We start from the raw sequence: 23375 nt of genomic DNA on the forward strand, positions 1-23375 counted from the left end.
AGCGTCTCTTCTTCCTGAGGAGACGGAAGAAGGTCCATCTGTCTCCTCAGATTCTGGTGAACTTCTACCACTGCACCATCGAGAGCATCCTTACCAACTGTATCACAGTATGGTATGGCACCTGCTCTGTCTCCGACCAGAAAGCACTGCAGAGGGTGGTGAAAATTGCCCAACGCATCACCGGTTCCTCACTCCTCTCCATTGAGTCTGTCCAAAGCAAGCGTTGTCTGCGAAGGGCGATCAGCATCGCCAAGGACTGCTCTCACCCCAACCACAGACTGTTTACCCTCCTACCATCCGGGAGGCGCTACAGGTCTCTCCGTTGCCGGACCAGCAGGTCCAGGAACAGCTTCTTCCCTGCGGCTGTTGCACTACTCAACACTGTACCTCGGTGAGTGCCAATCACCCCCCCACCCCCCCCCCGGACACTCCTCCCACCAGGAAAAAAAATAATTGCACTACTATGACTGTATGCACGTAAATATATTTATTTATTGCTCATATTTATGTCGCTCTTCTAGGGAGATGCTAACTGCATTTCGTTGTCTCTGTACTGTACATTGCATAATGACAATCAAGTTTGAATCTTTAAATCTTGATATTGATACATAGGGATCAGGGTTACATTAATGGCAGGTACAACCTAAATACGAGTCCAGTGTCAACATGCACATTGAATATAGACCTCATGGTCTCTATGTAAATATGGTTAAGTGCTTAAAAGATAACATATGTATAAAAACAAAAAGATAAAAAAATTTAAAAAAAAGAGAAAAAAAGAGAAAAAACAAAAAAACAAAACCCCGATAAACTAAAGAAGAAAAAGAAAAAAACAGAATCTGGGCGGCAAAGAGTTTCAACAATTTAAGTCCCTGTTTGTCGTCAAGTCCGTTCCATCGTATACCAGTAAAAACAATTATTATAACAGTTGGAGAGGGGACAGTTTATGTCGTATGAAAATGTTGAATAAATCTTCCCCAAGTCCTATCCAAGGGTTTAACCCTTTTAACCAAGGGTTCAACAATGTCACTCCTAATTTTTTCTAAATTTAAACATGATATTGTTTCAGAGTACCAATGGAATGTGGTCGGAGGATTGGCATCTTTCCATTTAAATAAAATAGATCTTCTGGCAATGAATGTGGTAAAAGCAATCAGCCAATGGGCGGAACGGGACAGATGAATATAATCTAACATTGGTAGCCCAAAAATTGCAGTAATGGGGTGAGGTTGTAAATCAATACCTAAAACTACAGAGATAGTATCAAAATTTTATTGCCAATATTTTTCCAAAAGTGGGCAGGACCAAAACATATGAGTCAATGAGGCCACTTCAGAATTACTTCTGTCACAGGTAGGATTTATTTGACCATAAAAACGAGCTAACTTATCTTTTGACATATGAACTCTGTGAGCCACCTTGAATTGTATCAAAGCGTGTCTTGCACACATTGAGGAAGTATTAAACAATTGAAGAATCCTCTCCCATTTCTCTATAGGTAATGAAATTTGAAGTTCTCTTTCCCAGTCATTCTTAATTTTATCAAAAGTATATTTTTTAAATTTCAAAATCAACTCATAAATAATCGTTATTAAGCCCTTCTGATAAGGGTTCAAATATTAAAAAATGTCTAAGATATCGGTTTGATGTGGTAATGGAAAAAAGGGTAGAGTTTTCCTCAAAAAATGTCTAACTTGTAAATATCTAAAAAAATGTGGTAGGTAAATTATATTTATTGGAGAGTTGTTCAAAAGACATAAAACAACCATCTGAAAACAAATCACGAAAAGCTACTAATCCCTTCCTCTATATCCTACGATTTTCTACCTCATCATCCCAGTCTTTGTCGTGGAGAATAAAATATTCATCATGCTCAATACAAGTAGCATTAGGTGTATTTCTGCTTTGCTATTAACACATTCATAATATCTACCAGCATTTGTTTGTGCAACTAGTAGAACTAGATGGCACCTATTTATTTCATGGGTATGAGTTGCCCTGCCATGTGTTACCCTTAAATTAAACTCCTTAGTATACTAATTACACTAGTCCCCACTTTTTAAAAAGGGAGGGAGAGAGAAAACGGGGAATTATAGACCAGTTAGTCTAACATCGGTGGTGGGGAATATTCTGGAGTCAGTTATTAAAGATGGGATAGCAGCACATTTGGAAAGTGGTGAATTCATTGGACAAAGTCAGCAAGGATTTATGAAAGGTAAATCATGTCTGACGAATCTTATAGAATATTTCGAGGATGTAACTAGTAGAGAGGATAAGGGAGAACCAGTGGATGTGTTATATCTGGACTTTCAGAAGGCTTTCAACAAGGTCCCATATAAGAGATTAGTATACAAACTTAAAGCACACGGTATTGGGGGTTCAGTATTGATGTGGATAGAGAACTGGCTGGCAGACAGGAAGCAAAGAGTAGGAGTAAACGGGTCCTTTTCAGAATGGCAGGCAGTGACTAGTGGGGTACCGCAAGGCTCAGTGCTGGGACCCCAGCTATTTACAATATATATTAATGATCTGGATGAGGGAATTGAATGCAACATCTCCAAGTTTGCGGATGACACGAAGCTGGGGGGCAGTGTTAGCTGTGAGGAGGATGCTAGGAGGCAGCAAGGTGACTTGGATAGGTTGGGTGAGTGGGCAAATGCATGGCAGATGCAGTATAATGTGGATAAATGTGAGGTTATCCACTTTGGTGGCAAAAACAGGAAAGTAGACTATTATCTGAATGGTGGCCGATTAGGAAAAGGGGAGATGCAACGAGACCTGGGTGTCATGGTACACCAGCCATTGAAAGTAGGAATGCAGGTGCAGCAGGCAGTGAAGAAGGCGAATGGTATGTTAGCTTTCATAGCAAAAGGATTTGAGTGTAAGAGCAGGGAGGTTCTACTGCAGTTGTACAGGGTCTTGGTGAGACCACACCTGGAGTATTGCGTACAGTTTTGGTCTCCTAATCTGAGGAAAGACATTCTTGCCATAGAGGGAGTACAGAGAAGGTTCACCAGATTGATTCCTGGGATGGCAGGACTTTCATATGAAGAAAGACTGGATAGACTCGGCTTGTACACGCTAGAATTTAGAAGATTGAGGGGGGATCTTATAGAAGCTTACAAAATTCTTAAGGGGTTGGACAGGCTAGATACAGGAAGATTATTCCCGATGTTGGGGAAGTCCAGAACTAGGGGTCACAGTTTAAGGATAAGAGGGAAGTCTTTTAGGACCGAGATGAGAAAATCATTTTTTACACAGAGAGTGGTGAATCTGTGGAATTCTCTGCCACATAAGGTAGTTGAGGCCAGTTCATTGGCTATATTTAAGAGGGAGTTAGATGTGGCCCTTGTGGCTAAAGGGATCAGGGGGTATGGAGAGAAGGCAGGGATGGGATACTGAGTTGGATGATCAGCCATGATCATATTGAATGGCGGTGCAGGCTCGATGGGCCGAATGGCCTACTCCTGCACCTATTTTCTATGCTTCTATGTTAGTCACCTTATTCCACTCCAGAAACTGCTTGCTTTGTAACGTTGAGTACTTAAGTTGATAAACTGCAGATGTAATAAAAGTAATGGAAAGAGCCGTCCCCCAATCATCTGCTTGCACCATTGTGTGTCACGTTTTGAATCCTGATGTCACTTCTTGTGCTCAGTCTCTGGATTCTGACGTATGTAGTCCTGATTGTCTAACTATTTCTGCTGTTTAATGCCAAAGTGCAGCTCTCTCTTATTGTATCCAATTCACCCACACGTTCTGTGTGGAGCTACTTGCTGTTAGCGGCTCATTTCCTAGTGCACAACACTTTATGCCAGGATTTCTGCACTTTATATACCTGCTGACCACAGAAAACCAGTTCAAACTACTTGGCCATTTAATTACAGCTGATTGTTTGCCTTCATGGTAGTTCTTATACGGCATCATTATAGATCGTTGCACATTATAATGCCCCTAGGGGTCCCACTTAAGAAAACTAAAAATAGGTTGCCCTTTTAAAAATCGGTAATTTTTTAGTCGAAGCCGGTTGCGATGCTAGTTGAAGGTGGTTGCCCGATGTTAACTAAAAAATTACCGGTTTTTAAAACGGCAACCTATTTTTAGTCGCGGCCGGTTTTGAATTTTTTGAAATAATCGCCGGAACATAGAAGAAGCGGAAACCACTTTCGACCATTATGGAGACTGACAAAAACCTGTGGGAACCGCACGGAAACCTTGGGTGGGGCGCAAAGTTTCCAGAGGTTTCCATTCAGGTTTCTTAAGTGGGACAGGGGCATTAGGCATTATTACTGCTTCCTACATACTTGGAATCTGCCTGCGTAAATTATGCCTGTGGTCACACACCACTTGCACAGCGAGGAAGTGAAATCCCGTTTATTCAGATACAGAAGTATTAATAGGAAGGAACTGCAGATGCTGGTTTACACCGTAGATAGACACAAAATGCTGGAATAACTCAGCAGGGCAGGCAGCATCTCTGGAGAGAAAGAATGGGTGACGTTCCAGGTCAAGACCTGAAACATCACCGATTCCTTACCTCCAGAGATACTGCCTGTCCCACTGAGTTACTCCAGCATTTTGTGTCTATCTACAGAAGTATTAACCTGTGGTGCACATAAAGTGACATGCTTGCAGCAAACACCATCCTCCATGGTGAGAAAGCTTTCACTCCTGTTAAAGTTTGATTACTTATCACAGACAAGTCAAACACAGAGTAAGGCAAGATTCTTTTATTCGCTAGCTGGTGGGAGCTATGTTGGAAGCTATACACCATAGCTTCCCTATCGCATAACTCTTCAAACAAAGAAAAGTTAGTACAATTATACTTATTTCTTATCAATAAACACACCGTCTAAATCTGACTGAAAGATCCGTAGCCTAACGGAAACAAGGGAGGCTGGACCCATATATAATTTAAACCAATAACAAGTTATTGGTAAACTTTGCAATCTCAGCCTTATTCTCAAATCTTGGCACAGCTTCAGTACAGCATCCATTTTGGGAGGACAATTGACTCCATTTTGTTTTAAAATGACTGCATTTGTTTCCAGAATGGGCATCTGTCTGTGAACTTAAAACAAGCTTGTAAGACTTAGATGAGAGCCAATACCTTGTCCTTAGCTGGGACAGACTGTTTTCCAATAATCAGACAGATATCTAATATGGCGCTGTGCCCAGGTTCTTAAGACAATACATCTCTATGTTGTTAATAGTTCCCTCGTTCTTAAACAATGCATCTTTATATTTGTTAATACATTGTTTCAATGATTAGTGTTAACCGAGCTTCTAAAATGTTCCCATACTTATTTTCTGCTGGGAAAAATTCAATTTGAAATTTGACTTTTCTGTTCTTTCTGCAAATCTCCATTTTAATTTACGAACCAAACTTGACCAAATTTAACATTTTTGCTCCTTGCAAAGTCATGTTCTCTTCTATAGTTCTGTGGCAAGAGAAAATAGAATATTGTAATCTCTGCTAGGTATACCAACCTACCCATCTCACCACACTTGATATTTCATTGTGAGTGAAATAAATTGAATATTGTAGTTATATATGTAGTCATTTGGATAATAATACTGCAGTTATTTACTTAAAGCAAAATAATAAATGGGACAAGCAATCGGAGGAGGTAGTTGAGGCTAGTACTATCACAACAGTTAAAACACATTTGGAAAGGTGCATGGATAGAATGTGTCTAAAGAGATATGGGCAAACGCAGGAAGGTGGCACTCGTGTAGATGGGACATGTTGGTCAACATGGGCAAGTTGGGTTGAAGGCCCTGATTCCACACTCTATGACTCTATGAGGTCCTTACAAATGTCTATAATATTTTATATTGCTAAGAAAAATATATTGGGATATTAATTTTAATCTGAAGGACACTTACAAAACTTTAAAAGCAGATTCAACATCCCAATGAGAAAGGGTGAGGCATTCACACATAAACCTTCATGGGCTGCCTCCCTTCAATTTTCTGCAAGATGCACAAAATTAATCCGAATGTTAATCAACAAAATACCACTGGTTGAAGGAAACTTTGGGGTCTAACTTGGCTAGAGATGAAAAGCTGGTGCTGGGATCAAGATCTGTGATCACCAGCCCCCATTTGATCAAGCACATGAACCTCTGACATAATTTTAGTAGGACCAACTATTATATTTATTGCCTTATTGTATGACCACAGAGCCCATTGTATGTGGGTGGCTGGCACCATCCATCTGGCAGCCAACCAGTAATGATGAAAGGTGTCTGTTGGTGGAAGTCAACTTTGTGCTTGGTAACTTTCCTGAAAGAACAGTAGAACATCGGAGAGACTGAGAGTCTCGGTTTTCTGCTGAATTTCGATTCATATGTAGATCTGCCCCCCCCCGGCAAAATCACGAGTGGTTTGGTGACCTTACATGCAAGGTTTACTTCATGAGATTCCATATTTCATTAATTGTACCACTAGATCTGCACTGTTGCAGTCCTGCACATGAGTTGCGTAAAACCTGGAATCTATTCTTTTCAGCACATGCATTTTGGATAACACAATTTGAACACTTGTGGACCCAACTTCTTGGTGATCAGTGAATGGTCTACCATGGTAGCGCAGCCATAAGTCGCCTAATATCTGAAAGCGGAAGTAGCAAATTATACATCTACCGTGCTAGTCAAGATTGTTATCTTCATGATTCTTAGTACCAGTGTTCAGAAGGACAGGAGGATCTTAGAGCATTCTCCAACAATCCATCCTCAAGGATGTTACTAGGGTTGTTGAGGTGCTTCTTCAGCAGTTCAATAATGCACACATTTTCTGTCTATCAGAATCTTATTAATCATTCTCCCACTACATCATTCTGTCAGCGATCTTCCTGTTAGATGTAATTTAGGAAGCCTAGTTTATTGTTAGATGATTCTTCCTGTAGTAATGCCTTCAGCTTCACAGCTGCAAGAGATTACCATGTGTAATGTTCTTCACTGTAATGTGATAACTTCCATTTGCCGTTACAAGCTCTGAGAACCACTGCAAAGCCTCACAGAAAGAGGCCAACATTCATATAATACAAGTGAGCACACAAGGGTAATCAGATGATATTTGTGTTATTTATATTATGGATGGATGTCTGTCTGCTGTGGTTTTGTTCATTTGGTAGGATCATGTAAAATTGTTATTTTGGAATCCATCTATTGAAATCTTAATGTAATTACATACTCCACAGTTGCCTGGACAGAAAATGACTAATTCCCTACTCTTTCAGCATTTCCTGCTTTTTTTGTATCCTCCTCGTGGCTCTCTGCCTCATGCTGTCCAGCTGATGTTACAAAGTCTACTTTGCATTGTGTGGTCAAGTGTCTTCAGCATAGTCCAGTGGTGGAAACATTGGCTGATGGCAGATTGGCTCTTGTTAAGGGAATATTCTCTTCTGGTGCATATGCTTCAGATTTGTGTCAGGAACTTGAGAAAGTAGAGGGCTCATCAAAAAAAAAGGGGGGCACACTGATTTGCTGCAGAATGAATAAACCATGGCATACTCAATAGGAAATTATCAATGATAACATGCTTTTGTGCCAATTATTGGATATTCAAGGAATAAAATAACTTGCAAATGTTTTAAAGCTCTGGCTTCCTGTCAGTTGCCCTTAAATTGCATATAGGTGTAGTTAATGGTTCTTCAATCTGTCTACAATCCTTGAGGATTCCCATACTTACTCTTCCTGTGTAGAAAGAAGGGTCTCGACACGAAACGTCACCCATTCTCTCCAGAGATGCTGCTTGGCCCGCTGAGTTACTCCAGCTTTTTGTGTCTCATTCTTCCTGCCGCTACTGATGTTGTCTGCACCAACTTGAAGAGGTTAAAGGTGAAGACCTGTGTTGCCACTGTTGCCTTCATTGCCACAGACAGTGCTGATCAGTGGTTGCAGCTGTAAATTAAATATGTGGTAGAACTCTGATCACTTTCTTCAAGAAGAGATATATTCTTGCATGTTGCTCGTCGATGATGTTAGTGTCCCTGGGCACATAGATGGATCTATGACCCCTGGTATTGTGGGTGGATCCGTGAATGACCCTACGCCCTAAGGGGTGGATCCGACATTGACCCTGCACACTGTGGCGGTTCCAATTGTGACTGTGGGCACTGAACACTTGGGGTGGACCCATGACCCCGGGGCACTGTGGCCAGTTCCATCAGTGACCATGGGCACTGTGGGTGGATCCGTCGGTCACCTCAGGCACAGGGTGGGTCCATGAATCTGGGCACTGTGGGCTAATAGACAATAGGTGCAGGAGTAGGCCATTCGGCCCTTCGAGCCAGCACCGTCATTCATTCTGATCATGGCTGATCATTCACAATCCTGCCTTCTCCCCATATCCCTAGACAAAGCTATCTTTGAGAGCTTTGTCTAACTCTTTCTTGAAAGCATCCAGAGAATTGGCCTCCACTGCCTTCTGAGGCAGAGAATTCCACAGATTCACAACTCTGGGTGAAAAGGTTTTTCCTCATCTTCGTTCTAAATTTCGACATCAGAATTTCCCCTGAATAAGGGGATTAATAAAGTATCTATCTATCTATCTATCTATCTATCTATCTATCTATCTATCTATCTATCTATCTATCTATCTATCTATCTATCTATCTATCTATCTATCTATCTATCTATCTATCTATCTATCTATCTATCTATCTATCTATCTATCTATCTATCTATCTATCTATCTATCTATCTATCTATCTATCTATCTATCTATCTATCTATCTATCTATCTATCTATCTATCTATCCCCTTATTCTGAAACTGTGGCTCCTGGTTCTGGACTCTCCCAACATCGGGAACATGTTTCCTGCCTCTAGCGTGCCCAATCCCTTAATAATCCTATATGTTTCAATAAGATTACCTCTCATCCTTCTAAATTCCTGTATACACGCCCAGTCACTCCATTCTTTCAATGTCCCACCATCCCGGGAATTAACCTTGTGAACCTATTCTGCACTCCTCAATAGCAAAAATGTCCTTCCTCAAATTTGGGGACTAAAACTGCACACAATAATCCAGGTGTGGTCTCATTAGGGCCCTGTACAACTGCAGAAGGACCTCTTTGCTCCTATACTCAACTAGTCTTGTTATGAAGGCAAGCATGCCATTCGCTTTCTTCACTGCCGGTTGTACCTGCATGCTTACTAATCCGTCAGTGATCCTGGGCACCATGGGTATATCCGTCGGTGGCTGATCTGTGACCCTGAGCACTGTGAGTGGATCCGTGACTGTGGGCAGATCCGTGAGTGGACTTGGTCACTGTGGGCGGTTCCATCAGTGACTATGGGGGCTGTGGGTAGGTTAGTTATCCTCGGCACAGAAGACAGGTTAGTGACCCCAGGTTTTGAGGGAACGTCATGAGGTTGAATGTTCAGAGCCCATCAATGACACCAGGCAAGGAACCTGTGTAATTTACCCGCGATATTAACATAAGATGTCTTAACTTGTGTACAAATAAATTTATGAATGGTTTTTGGGAGCATAATTAATTTGTCTATCAGGAAGTGGTTATAGTTTCAACCACAGGACTGGCTGAACATATCTCAAACTGAAACACAACTCAAATATTAAAAACCATAACTCTCCAAAACTGGTATTCCATTCTATCATCTAACAACAAGTTTGCAAGTAATTGATGACCTTCAGGACTTCAAGAAAATCTCTTCTATTGAAAAATCTTTGAAGTGGATCTTTCCTTTCCAGGTGTAATTCAATTCATTATAAATGTTAATGTGATTAACATCATGTTTTATTTTCCATTCATCGTACAGGAGCTGGCTCCTACTGCTGACATAGGTTTAGTGCGGTCACTTATGAACCTAATGGACTGCCTGATGGAAGAATTTACAGATGCTGCCAAAATCAAACAAATGAATGAACGGGATATTTGTTCGTGGCTTGAGGTAGGGACTAGTTTTGACGTGAATACATTTAGCAGCTTTCTGGAGCAAAATTGTGTAATGAGATTTGGGGATGTATTTATGTAAAGATACACTCGTTTAACGCTATAATGGAAAATGTCAAATGTAAATTCCTACCCTATCATTGTAATGTCAATAGTAATTTCCTGTCCTATCATTGTTAAATTGCAGGGTTAACATCATTGCACATGTTGTGGTGCCTTCCCAACTCCATCTTCAACCTGCTTAACTTTTTGACTTTCTTAGTTTCTGATCTTATTCATTGTGGTGGTATTCATTCCCAGAGTTGTGTTTTCCTGGCTAACTCCACGCTTGTTGTTCTCCTGCCCTTAATTAAAATCCTGATTTACACTAAGCGCAGGCTGACTGCTTAAAAAAAAATAAGCACCAGAATTTCTGAAAGTGTTAGACTTGGTACTGTCAAGTAGAAAAAAAAAACACTTTAGCGAAAAAGAAATTTTGTGGAAATTGCAGATTTCACTGTATCAAGCCTTTGAGTTTCTAAAGTTGCTTATTTTGTCAGGATTCTGACTTCCCTCTTGCCACGCTTGGAATTGCGGGCTGCCCACCTAGGCTGTGGGCCGAGCATCGAAAATGTGTCTAGAATTTAACTTTCGTGACCCATGTCTGGTATCGACTTGAAATTTGGCATAGATTTAGATAAAATATAATTGAGAAGGAATTCATAACGCGTCAGTGTCAAAAGTTGCACACTAATTAATTAAGCTAATCAAAAAATCAGATTGAAAAAGTAAGCGCCATCTAGTGCTCAATGTTCATATTACTCTATGGGGAGCCTAATTCCGTGCTGCGGTCTATTTTTTTTTTTTTTTTTTAATTATTTTTATTAGAAGTACGGTAAGTTATAATAATACACAACACATATGTCTTAATACATTTTTTGTACCGCTTCATTTTTTGAGCTTTAAGAAAAAGATAGAAGTAAAGGAAGTAAGGAAAGTGCGCAAGAGTCGTGAAGGTGCAAGAGAGTGTTGAGAAAAGAAAGCCCCTTAGAAAAGAAGTTAGAGAAGGAAGTAAAGAAAGAAAGTAGACCCTAGAAAAGAAGGAAAAAGAAAGGAGAAACAATCGCTCTATTATAACATTAAACTCCGCAGAAAGGGGACTACCAACCAAGTCTGTTTTTGTTGTTTTAACCCACTTCAAGAGTTCAGTCTTTCCTTTGAACATCACAGAGGACACTATCAAGGTGTCCTATTTTAGGCCAACATAAACATTACAATTCGTCAGTATAAAAATTCTCATCCTATCACTGATGCCAGATCCTGGTACCATTTATTTATTTATTTATTTTTAAAATTACTGTTGCACCTCATGCTTGTAATAATTCCAAAAACGTACACCACGTCTTTTGGAATTGGTCTGCTTTGCCTGCTAAGAGGAATCTCATCTCTTCCAGATGTAGTGTTTCAAACATATTTGATATCCACATTTTTATTGCTGGTGTGGGCGCATTTTTCCAGAATTTAAGTATGAGCTTTTTTCCCATTATTAGCCCGTAATTGAGTAAATTCTTCTGAAACACGTTTAGTTCAGGGTTACCTTCCGATATTCCAAAAATGATCCATTCTGGTTTTGGTACCAGTTTTATTTTGATTAATTTTGTAAAGATATCAAATATTTCATACCAGAATTTTTGGATTTTTGTACAAAAAACAAAAGAATGCGCTATGGTAGCTTCTTGACACAGACATTTATCACAGATGGGTGAGACATTAGGGAAGAGTTTATTTATTTTAGTTTTTGAATGATATAGTCTATGTAATGTTTTGAATTGGATGAGAGTATGTCGTACGTTGATTGAACATTTATGCACCTGTAGTAAGTGATTATCCCAGCTCTCTTTTGAAATTTTTATAGCTAATTCTTGTTCCCAGTGCTGCGGTCTATTTAAACCATATATTATTATACCATATATATATGATGTGAATATGACTGGAGTTATATATAATTATATATAATTATATTATATAAAAATAATGTGATGAATGTAATTGTGAGTGTGTATGTTGAGTGAGACTGCCGCAGAGGTCCCAGGTTTCACCGGCTCCTGAACCCGCCTAATTAATGGGTGAGGGCAGATCCTGTGCGTTCCCCCGTTTACTGAACCCAACTGACTGCCAATGGGCAGAGTGGGGGTCACGACCATAGTGGGACTGGGGCAGTGCCAGGCTGGGTGAAGGGTAAGGCATCTTCCACTGGTGGAAAATGCTTAACTCTAACCCTAACTCGCCCCCATTCCAGAGCTGCACAAAGCTGGAGCTGGAGCCGCTTTGGGACCGGCTGCCGGCTCCGTAAATGTGGCCGCTCAGCGCTTCCACCTCGGCCAGCATGTCCTTCTGGATCATCATGGTGATAATGGTGGGGAGCAGCACTGCCCTGCATGCCCATAGCGCCGGCTCCGTCATTCCGCCCGCTCGCTTGCTGCAACACCGACCGGCTGACAGCCCGACCGGTCCTTTGTAGCATCCACCGGCCTACCGACAGCCCGACCGGTCCTTCACAGCATCCACCGGCCTACCGACAGCCCGACCGATCCTTCACAGCATCCACCGGCCTACCGACAGCCCGACCGGTCCTTCACAGCACTCATCGGCCTACCGACAGCCCGACCGATCTTTTGTAGCATCCACCGGCCTACCGACAGCCCGACCGGTCCTTCACAGCACTCATCGGCCTACCGACAGCCCGACCGATCCTTCACAGCATCCACCGGCCTACCGACAGCCCGACCGACTGATTGGCCGACTGATTGACCGACTGATTGACCGACTGATTGACCGACTGATTGACCGACAGCCCGACCGACTGATTGACCGACTGATTGACCGACAGCCCGACCGACTGATTGACCGACTGATTGACCGACCGACTGACCCTAATCCTAATCCTAATCCTAGCTTTACATTTTTATTTATCATTTTTATTTAACAGTTCACATCATAACTTTACAAAGATAAATCAATTGTAAAACAAAATTATCAGCAAGTTTAGCATTACCTTATATTCCTTTGAAACCTTGCTATTGTTTTGATGTAATTAGGAGGCAGTCATGATCCCAGAGTGCTCGCTCCCTAGCTACCATGAAACAAAGCATGTGATTGGCCAATTGGCGTCCGACGCAATGTCAAACGTGCATTGATTGGACAATTACTACTCGGAAAATGTGAGGTTTTTCTCATACTTTGAAAATATGTGCAGGTTTTGTTCTTGACGAGTTTCAGGGATGATTTTTATAATATTTTACACAATATGGTAAAAATACAGGTAGATACGTGATTTGGGTCACAAAAGGAAACGAAAAAGCATCTCGGCCCACAGCCTAACCCACCCAATCTTGTTTGATCCTGCAGCAGACCCTGCAAACCAAACACATCCCATCCCTGTGCTGGGTCAATTATGTGCACTGCAACAAGGATTATATATTTAAAAATAATTACATACTGTAGATAAAAATCTCCAATGCATGATTGAAATATTTTTTGTAATTAAATTTGTTACCTGCTTTAAGCCAAGGTGAGTTATTTATTTTGTTTTATTGTAAAGTTATGTTTTAGATATTTAACTAAGCCATCATGGTTAATATTAGGATAATTATATTCATGATATTTGCACCACTTTCTTACAAAGATGTGAGTATTTGTTTCATTGAATGAAAGAATCAGAAGTTTCCTGACTCTATAGTCCAGATGTTAAGAAGCTCTACCCTCTATTCCTACATTTGATCCTTTTTGTATTTCATATGCTGAGGAATAGTGTAATTTTCCTGTAACTTGACTACTTTTGCTTTTATTTTATAAAATATGTACTAATAAGAGAGAGATTAAGGGCTAAAGGAATCAAGAGATATGGGGGAAAAGCAGGAATGGGGTACTGATTTTAGATGATCAGCTATGATCATATTGAATGGTGGAGCTAGCTCGAAGGCAGAGCTAGCTCGATAATTGCCTATTCCTGCACCTATTTTTCTGTGTTTCTCTGTTTCTAATAAGCTATGTTTCTAATAATACACATGACAATAAACTACACTGAAACTGGACTGAAATTGTTGCTTTTATGTTACTAGGGGATTTTTCTATTTTCATTAATCTGGTCCGTTGGTGCTACGTCCATGGAGGAAGATCGATTGAAGTTTGACAAACTTGTCCGTGAAATAACTAATGGGCCGCTTACTGAAGACACAAGAACATTATACAATTTATTTCTCCAAGTTGATCCTCCAGCAAAACTTCCCACTGTTCCAATTCCTGAGGAGGGATTAATTTATGACTACTTGTTCATTAAAGATGTATGTATAAATAGATTGTTAATTGAAAGTACAAGGAGAACATACACACAAATTTACTGGAAACTTTCTTAGAGCATACGTGACCTTCTAATGTTCCCTGTTTTTCTTGCCTTTGCATTCTTATTAATCCAAAGTACTTCTATCAGCCAAAAGTGCAGAGAGAACGTGTGCGACCAGCTTTCATTCTGTTCAGTAGTGATACATGAGGTGGGATTAGAGGAACTGAAGGTAATGGGATAGGGAAAGTGGCGGATGGTTAATTCCAGAGGAGACAATGAGGTACTGGTTTACTTGCCTGGTCCTCACTTCAGACAATTCTTGACGTTACCTACAATGGCAAGCAGTGCACTTCTACCTGGTAATGTGCACTTATTTCACAAGTTATAGGAGTTATTAAAGATAGATCAATCGTGCCTGATCTATCTTTCCCTCTTAACACCATTCTCCTGCCTTCACCCATAACCCCTAACACCCTTTCCATAGTGCTAGCTTCTTAATTGTGTCATTTGATCATGGGAAATTGGTGTGCAGACAAATTTCTAACATTCTCTTCAATCACTCAATGACCATTATCGTCAGACCTTATGTTCCTTTTAATGTAACAAAATGACAAGTAGGTTAGAAGAAGTATACACATGCGTATCAATAACTTAACAATGAGGCTTCAAGTAATGACAATCGTTAGCCAATTTGGAGATAATTAGGTTATCTCCAAATTAAATTAAACTTGATGATTGATACAAAAGTGGGTGGTTTTGCAGATAGTGAAGATATTTGTGAAAAATTGCAGCAGGAACTTGATTGATTGGCCAGCTGGGCTGAGGAATGGATGATGGAATTTAATACAGAGAAATGTGAGGAGTTGCATTTTGGGAAATCTAACATGGGCAGGACCTACACGGTGAATGGTAGGGCTCTAAAGACCGCAATTAGAGTATTACGTTCAGTTCTGGGCACCATGTTATAGGAAAGATGTTATCAAGCTGGAAAGGATCCAGAGAAGATTTACCAGGAGGTTGCCAGGACTAGAAGGTGTGAGCTATAGGGAGAGGTTAACTAGGCTGGGACTATTCCCTGGAATGCAAAAGGATGAGGGGTTGGTCTTTATAGAGTTGTATAAAATCATGAGAGGAATAGATCGGGTAGATGCACTCTCTTGCCCAGAGTGGGTGAATCGAGGACCAGAGGACATAGATTTAAAGTGAAGGGGAATAGATTTAATAGGAATCTGAGGGGTACATTTTTCACACAAATGGTGCTGGGTTTATGGAACAAGCTGGCAGAGGAGGTGGTTGAGGCTGGGATTATCCCATCATTTAAGAAACAGTTAGACAGGTAAATGGATAGGACAGGTTTGGAGGGATATGGACCAAATGCATGCAAGTGGGACTAGTGTTGCTGGGCCATGTTGGTCGGTGTGGGCAAGTTGATCCGAAGGGCCTATTTCCACACTGTGTCACTATGATATTTAATGCACATGATTAACACTTAATTATTTTCCACTAATTACCTTTATCTGGAGAACTTGAATTGTCTTGACTTTAACAGGTGGCGATTGCTATAATTTTAATTTATTCCATTCTTTTAACTTTGTTTGATTTATTCCTTTGACCAAATTGACTTTTACCCTGCATCTCAGACAGTTTGCTCATAACTAAGAGCCTAATGTTAGGACAGGAGGAGATATCAACACAAAGCCAGTATCATTGCCTGAAACTATTGAGCTTGGTCATCACTCATGGACTTATACTTCCATCAGAATAACATAAAATAGGGGCAGAATAGGACGAAGATAAATGAGTAGAACCTCCAGTGTCTGAAAGGAGATACTTTGTAAAGAGGTCTCCTAATTTACGTGGGAGATGCTTATTAAAGAGGAGACCAGAGCATGCTCAGTGACGATATTATACTAAATCAAAAACAACAATTACATCTGTAGAACATGTTAGACATTCTGGATGATGGGAAATAAGATTAAATAGAAGCTAAAGTCTGAAGAAGGGTTTCGACCCGAAACGTTGCCTATTTCCTTCGCTCCATAGAGGCTGCCTCACCCGCTGAGTTTCTCCAGCATTTTTGTCTACCTTAAATAGAAGCTATTCCATTTTCCTATGTTCGTGTGGGGAGATATTTATTGGTGATTAAAAACAGATCAGGTTGTCGTGGAGGAATTGAAGCAAGAGAATGTTGAAATATGAGAGGATTAGAAGATAGGGATGGATGGATTATGCTGGCATGAAAATATTATGAAAATACGGCAGTGGCCCATTGAACATAAATCCTGATTAGGCAGAAAATGCAACGGCAATCCAGTTGTGATTCTGGATTGGGGAAAGGATGAACGAGGGACTATTATTGAGTGTTTTCTGATCGTTAAAAACAAATGTAAAGCAATCTCTAAACTATGTTAGGTCTGCTAATATTGCAAATTTGTGATATACTGAAGCTAGTGACAGCTTGTTCGGTCGGTATATGTCCATGATCACTAGAAATTGTTTTTCCTCTGTGTTCATGATTGGCAGCATATGTAAATATAACAAAGTGGTAATTTTGATAGAGATATGTTAGTGCGAATCAGAAATCTTTAAACAGTTTTCCATAAAAATGATTATTTTCACCTGAGCAAAGACAGCCGATTTGTCTGATTAGCAGTACACAATCTTGAATGCTTACGAAAATGAGCCTAGAAATTGAATTTAACCCTTTTTGGGTTGCAAAAAATGTGCTGCAAAAAATACGAATGGCAAATTCGAACTCCAGCAAAAAAAGTTGTGAAATAGTATGAAAATAAAGTTACAGTGTGGTTTGAACCCAGAATGGTGCGTTTAAATTTTCTGTTGCATGTGAACCTTGCAAATGATGCTTCTTTATTTTGATGATCATGAGGAAAGGTGTCAGTCCTTATAGGAACTCTTTGCATGACTGCAACAGCACAACTACATAAAAGTAACTGCAACTTAATATGTATGTGTGATGATGATACAGGAGACTGGAGACAGTGAACCTTCTGTTTGTGGGTAGGAAAGAACTGCAGAAGGTAGACGCAAAATGCTGGAGTAACTCAGCGGGACAGGCTGTATCTCTGGAGAGAAGGAATGGCCGATGTTTCGGATTGAGACCCTTCCTCAGACTGAGGAAGGGTCTCGACCCAAAACCGTCTGTTTGTGGGTGTTTGTCCATCACCTTCTCCTCTCTCTGGTCTAAGATATGGAATGATTAGTAAAACCGAAATTGCAGCAATTTGCTGTAATCTGTATAGATAAAGGGGGTGCCCATGTGTAACAGCGTTGGGTTTGATGTTGCTATCTATATGTATAATTTCAGAGAAAAATATCTTGCACCCTAGAGCATACGTATTAACACATTGCAGAATTTATGCTTGCACACTAACACTGCTGAGTCCTGTAGCAGTTCTATGATGTATTAAGCTCAGGATTTGTTTGATACAATCCTATTGGTTCCCTTGGATGTACAATAGCCATATCTGGTGCATCCAAATCACGCACATTAATTTGAATGTGGTTACCAATCTCGGCTAAGAAGAGAAGCGAGAGTTAATTTGTTTATGTACATGCAACGGTATGAGCGTTGAATTCTCCAATATTAGGTAATTTCTACAAACAGCTCCCTCCCCTCCCTCTTTTGAGCGTTCTTTTACTGGCTAATTACTTATCAACTGTATTAAGTTTAACTGAATAAGAACAAGAAGGCAGATTATTATCTGAATGGTGTCAGATTAGGAAAATGGGAGATGCAACGGGACTTGGGTGTCCTTGTACATCAGTCACTGAAAGTAAGCAGGCAGTGAAGAAAGCTAATGACATGTTGGCCTTCATAGCGAGAGGATTAGAGTTTAGGAGCAAGGAGGTCCTACTGCAGTTGTACAGGACCCTGGTGAGACCGCACCTGGAGGATTATGTGCAGTTTTGGTCTCCTAATTTGAGGAAGGACATTATTACTATTGAGGGAGTGCAGCGTAGGTTCACCAGGTTAAGTCCCGGTACGGTGAGACTGACATATGATGAAAGAATGGATCGACTGGGCTTTAGAAGGATGAGAGGGTATCTTATAGAAACATATAAAATGCTTAAGGGATTGGCCAGGCGAGATGCAGAAAAATGTTCCCCATGTTGAGGGTATCCAGAACTAGGGGTCACAGTTTAAGAATAAGGAGTAGGCCATTTAGGACTGAGATGAGAAAAAAACGTTTTCACCCAGAAAGTTGTGAATCTGTGGAATTCTCTGCTACAGAAGGCAGTGGAGGCTTCACTGGATGTATTCAAAAGAGAGTTCGATATAGCTATGATGGCTAATGGAATTAAGGGATATGGAGAGAAAGCAGGAACTGATTTTGGATGATCAGTCATGATCATACTGAATGGCGGTGCTGGCTCGAAGGGCCAAATGGCCTACTCCTGCACCTATTTTCTATGTTTCTATGTATTTAATTTAGTTTTAACTTGTTCGTCTTTCATTGTTAGGGATCAGGGAGATGGGAACCGTGGACAGATACATTGGCTACTGCTCCCCCCATTCCAAAGGATGTCGAGTTCAATGAAATTATCGTTCCAACCAAGGATACAGTTCGCTACATGAAACTGATGAAACTTTTGACAACACACCAGAAGCCATCGATATTTGTGGGCCCAACTGGAACAGGGAAAAGTGTCTACATCATTGTAAGTGCTTTATAGTTGATGTGTAAGAAAATACAATTGACCAGATTAAGAGGCTGGCTAAGCATTTACTAATGTTACCAATATTAAAATGAATGCCCAAAATTCATTTATTTTAGAAAATGTTATTATTAGGTTGCTTTTTTTGTTGAAGGAAATTAAGTTGCACTTGCCTTATTGGAAAGGAGAGGTGCAATGTAACTGTGCTGGCAGTTATATCAGCACAGGCATTGAAAAGAATACAGAACTAAGTTGTTCAAAAGGGAACTGCAGATGCTGGAATATCGAAGGTACACAAAATTGCTGGGGAAACTCAGCGGGTGCAGCAGCATCTATGGAGTGAAGGAAATAGGCGACGTTTCGGGCCGAAACCCTTCTTCAGACTAAGTTGTTTTGTTTCAGTATATCTTGATTAACATTCATTGTTGTAGTTATAGAAGTTATAGAAGTATAAGGCAATCCTGGGAACACAAAATAATCTTTGCTGGCAGCTGGGACAGGCAATGGGTTTAAATGTGAAAGGAAAGTGGACAGAGTTAAATCACAGCAGTTGAAACCAGTTACTCAAGTCTCTTCCATATAATTTTTTTAATGTCTGTGCTCGGAAAAGAAAATCTGGAAATACACCTCAGATGGTAGTACAAAGCCAACAATAATGTTACCGTTTTATCTGATTAAACCCTTTCTGTGTGTATGGATTTTTTAATTAATCAAATCCCAGGAGTTTACAATCGGGAAGGGGGTTATTTGTATTGGCTCTTCGGAATTGTCATTCGACTAGTCCTACGCCCTGCTCTTTTATCATCTTTGCAAATCCCCTCCCCTCAAATACTTAAGCTCTTATGAAAATTATTGAATCTGCTACCCCACTTTGTGGTAAATAGGGTGGCACGGTGGCTCAGCGGTCGAGTTGCTGCCTAACAGCGCTTACAGTGCCAGAGACCCGGGTTCGATCCCGACTACGGGTGCCGTCTGTTTGAACTTTGTACGTTTCCCCCCTTGACCATTCTCCCAGATCTTTTGTTTCCTCCCACACTCCAAAGAGGTACAGGTTTGTAGGTTAATTGGCTTGGTGTAAATGTAAATTGTCCCCAGTGTGTGTAGGATAGTGTTAATACACAGGGATCACTGGTCGGCGCAGACTCGGTGGCCGAAGGGCCTGTTTCCGCGCTGCATCTCTAAACTAAACTAAAATTCCAGATTGTTGCAAGTTGTTGTGTTAAATAAACCCAAAAAACTTTCTCCTCACTACTTATTTTGTCGATATTTGTCTTCTTTTTCTGACCCATCTCTGAATGGGGTAATTTCTCCTCATTTACTCTATCAAGATGCTTAATGATTTTGAACACCTTTGGTAAATTCCCATAACTCTAGTCTGCAATTGCAGTGCATACATTACTGAGTTATACAAGTCATGCTAACAATGTTTGCCAGTCATTTGCAATAGAATTTAAAGCAAATTTGCGTCTAAAGAATCAAAGAATGGCATTTACGCGCATGTGTTATGGAATAACATGCTTTCTATTTTTTTTTTCAGGATTTCCTACTAAATCATCTGAAAAAAGACATTTACAAACCATTGCTGATAAACTTTTCAGCTCAAACCACTGCAGCGCAAACTCAGAACATTATCATGTCTAAGCTGGACAAAAGAAGAAAAGGACTTTACGGTCCACCTTTGGGCAAAAAAATGGTACAAAAATATTACTTATCATATTCGCCAATAAATTCGTAAGATTTAAGACGTTAATAAATTCCAGCTTTTATTTCCTGAATTTGCTAAATTCAAGTTCTTATTCAACATCAAAAATCCATGTCAATGTAAAATAAACAACAGCAGAGGCTTATACTGTATAATATGTTTAATGCAGTAAAATGATCTAAGGTAATTTACCAGAACATTTAAAAATAAAATTGTAATGAGAAATGGGAGAAACATTTGGGCATAATCATGGTCTTTAAATAGTGGATTGAAGGAGAAGTGGAAGAGAACAGTTTTCAGAGCTATTATTATTTTTTTTTTTAATATTTTATTTTATTAGAAGTAAGTACAATCATATGGCATCAAAGCGCCTAATATATATTTTCATAATACATTTTATGTACAGCTTCTTATTTTTTTTGTTATATTAAAGAAAGATTAGAATAAGAAAACTAAATTAGGTAGTAAAGGATAGAAAAGCGTGAGATATATAGTGTGTGAAGAAAAAGAAGAAAGACGAATGAGTGAAGAAAGTTGAGAAAAAGAAAATAGAAAAAAGAGAATAAGACATAAAAAAAAATTTAAAAAAAGAGTTTAAGGAGATCATTGTTTATAATCTTGACCAACCTTCGTCCATTCCTGAAACAGTTAGTTTTTACAATTGTGTTGCACCATATGATTCCAAAACGACGACAAATGGAGACCAACTCGTTATGAATTGGTCTGATTTATCCATTAGGAGGAATTGCATTTCCTCAAGATGTGCGGTGTCCAACATACTTGCAATCCACATTTTAAGCGTTGGTATTGATGTATTTTTCCAAAATTTAAGTATTAATTTTTTTGCTATTATTAAACCATAGTTAAAAAATAAATTTTGAGATGTGTTCAATTTATTCCCATCTTCCATTACTGCAAATATAATCATTTCAGTATTAGGTTCCATTCTGATCTTGAATAATTTTGTAAATATTTCGAAAATATCACTCCAAAATCTATAAAGTTTTATGCAGGAAACTAAGGAGTGTGTTATAGTTGCGTTTTGGGATAGACATTTATCACAAATAGGGGATATATTTGGATAAAATTTGTTCAATCTTGTTTTTGAATAATATAATCTATGTAAAATTTTAAATTGAATTAGATTATGTCTCATATTAATCGAACATTTGTGAATATATATCAAGTACTTTTCCCATGTAACCTTCGTAATTTTTATCATTAGTTCCCGTTCCCACTCTTCTCTAAGTACCTCTGTCGATGGTAGGTCTATATTTAGAATACTATTATATAAATATGATATTAATTTTTGTGTCAGCTTCAATATTCATTGCTTCCAATAATTCAGGAGTTATTTTTTGATATCCTTGTATATATTTTTCATGAAATCGCAATTCTGAAGATATTTAAAATATTGGTTGTTTTTCAGTTTAAATTTTAATTGTAGTTGTTGGAATGATAGTAGGTTTCCCATTTCGTACATATCCCCGATTCTAATTCCGAGACTTTCCCATTGGTTGTATGTTTTATCAATAAGAGATGGTTTAAATAAAGGGTTATTCGCTATTGGTATTAACAATGATAAATTTCTTAATTTTAAAGATAATTTTATATGTTTCCAAATTCTTATTGTACCATATATAATTGGGTTCTTCTTATATATTGTGTTGTTCAGTTTTTTCGGGGAGGAGAGGATCGTTCCTATATTACAAGGATGACAATCCTCTTTCTCCATTTTTATCCATTCTGTCTGTTGGTTAGAACTATCCAGCCAATAAATTATATTCTTAATATGCACTGCCCAGTAATAATACATAAAACTCGGAAGTGAAAGTCCCCCGACCTCTTTTGGTTTACATAAGTGTTTTTTTGTAATTCTATGTGATCTATAGTCCCAAATAAAATTAGTAATCTTAGTCTAATTTAAAAAATATATATTTTGGTATATATACCGGTATATAGACTGAAATAGGTATAGTAATTGTGGTAGGAAGATCATTTTTATTGCATTTATTCTACCTAATAATGATAAAGGAAGTGTTTTCCAAAATTTAATCAGCGTATTAAGTTTATTTAATAAAGGTATAAAATTAGCGTTGAATAATGCTTTATATTTTCTAGTAATCTGAATACCCAAGTATTTAAATTTTTCTGTTGCGATTTTAAAGGGGAACTTCAATAAGTGTGTAGGTTCTTGAGGTTTTAATGTCATGATTTCACTTTTATTCCAGTTTATTCTATATCCAGAAAAAGACCCGAATTCCTCTATTAAATTTAATAAATTTGGTATGCTCGTTTGTGACTTTGTAATATATAAAAGTATATCGTCTGCATATAATGAGATATCCCTAGTATTATAGCCCTGAATATTCGGATGAATTCTTATACTTTCAGCCAGAGGTTCTATCATAAGGGCAAATAGCAGGGGTGATAACGCACATCCCTGCCTATTACCCCTTGATAGTTGAAATTTTTGAGATAACATGTTGTTAGTTAAAATTCTTGCCATCGGTTTATCATACAATAATTTTACCCATGTTATAAAATTCTCTCCCATGTTAAATTTTTGCAGTACTTTATATAAGTATTGCCACTCTACCTGATCAAATGCTTTCTCTGCATCCAAAGAAATAATTGATATATCTTCTTCCTCTACTTTATGCGAGTACATTATATTAAACAGGCGTCTCAAATAATTAAATGAGTATCTTTTGGGTATAAACCCCGTTTGATCAGGGTTTATCAATTTAC

At 39.0% G+C, this 23375-nt stretch overlaps 1 protein-coding gene across 1 annotated transcript in view; it reads left to right on the forward strand.

The window, feature by feature from the left end:
* Positions 1-23375, forward strand: part of dnah7 (dynein axonemal heavy chain 7) — a 234157-nt gene that overhangs the window by 95467 nt on the left and 115315 nt on the right. The window contains exons 33-36 of the mRNA XM_033023735.1: positions 9791-9922; positions 14025-14246; positions 18728-18925; positions 20460-20615. Coding sequence (XP_032879626.1) covers positions 9791-9922; positions 14025-14246; positions 18728-18925; positions 20460-20615 — 708 coding nt within the window. The remainder of the gene's footprint in view (positions 1-9790; positions 9923-14024; positions 14247-18727; positions 18926-20459; positions 20616-23375) is intronic.

This window comes from Amblyraja radiata, chromosome 7 (genome assembly GCF_010909765.2).
Source record: "Amblyraja radiata isolate CabotCenter1 chromosome 7, sAmbRad1.1.pri, whole genome shotgun sequence".
Taxonomy (NCBI): Eukaryota; Metazoa; Chordata; class Chondrichthyes; order Rajiformes; family Rajidae; genus Amblyraja; species Amblyraja radiata.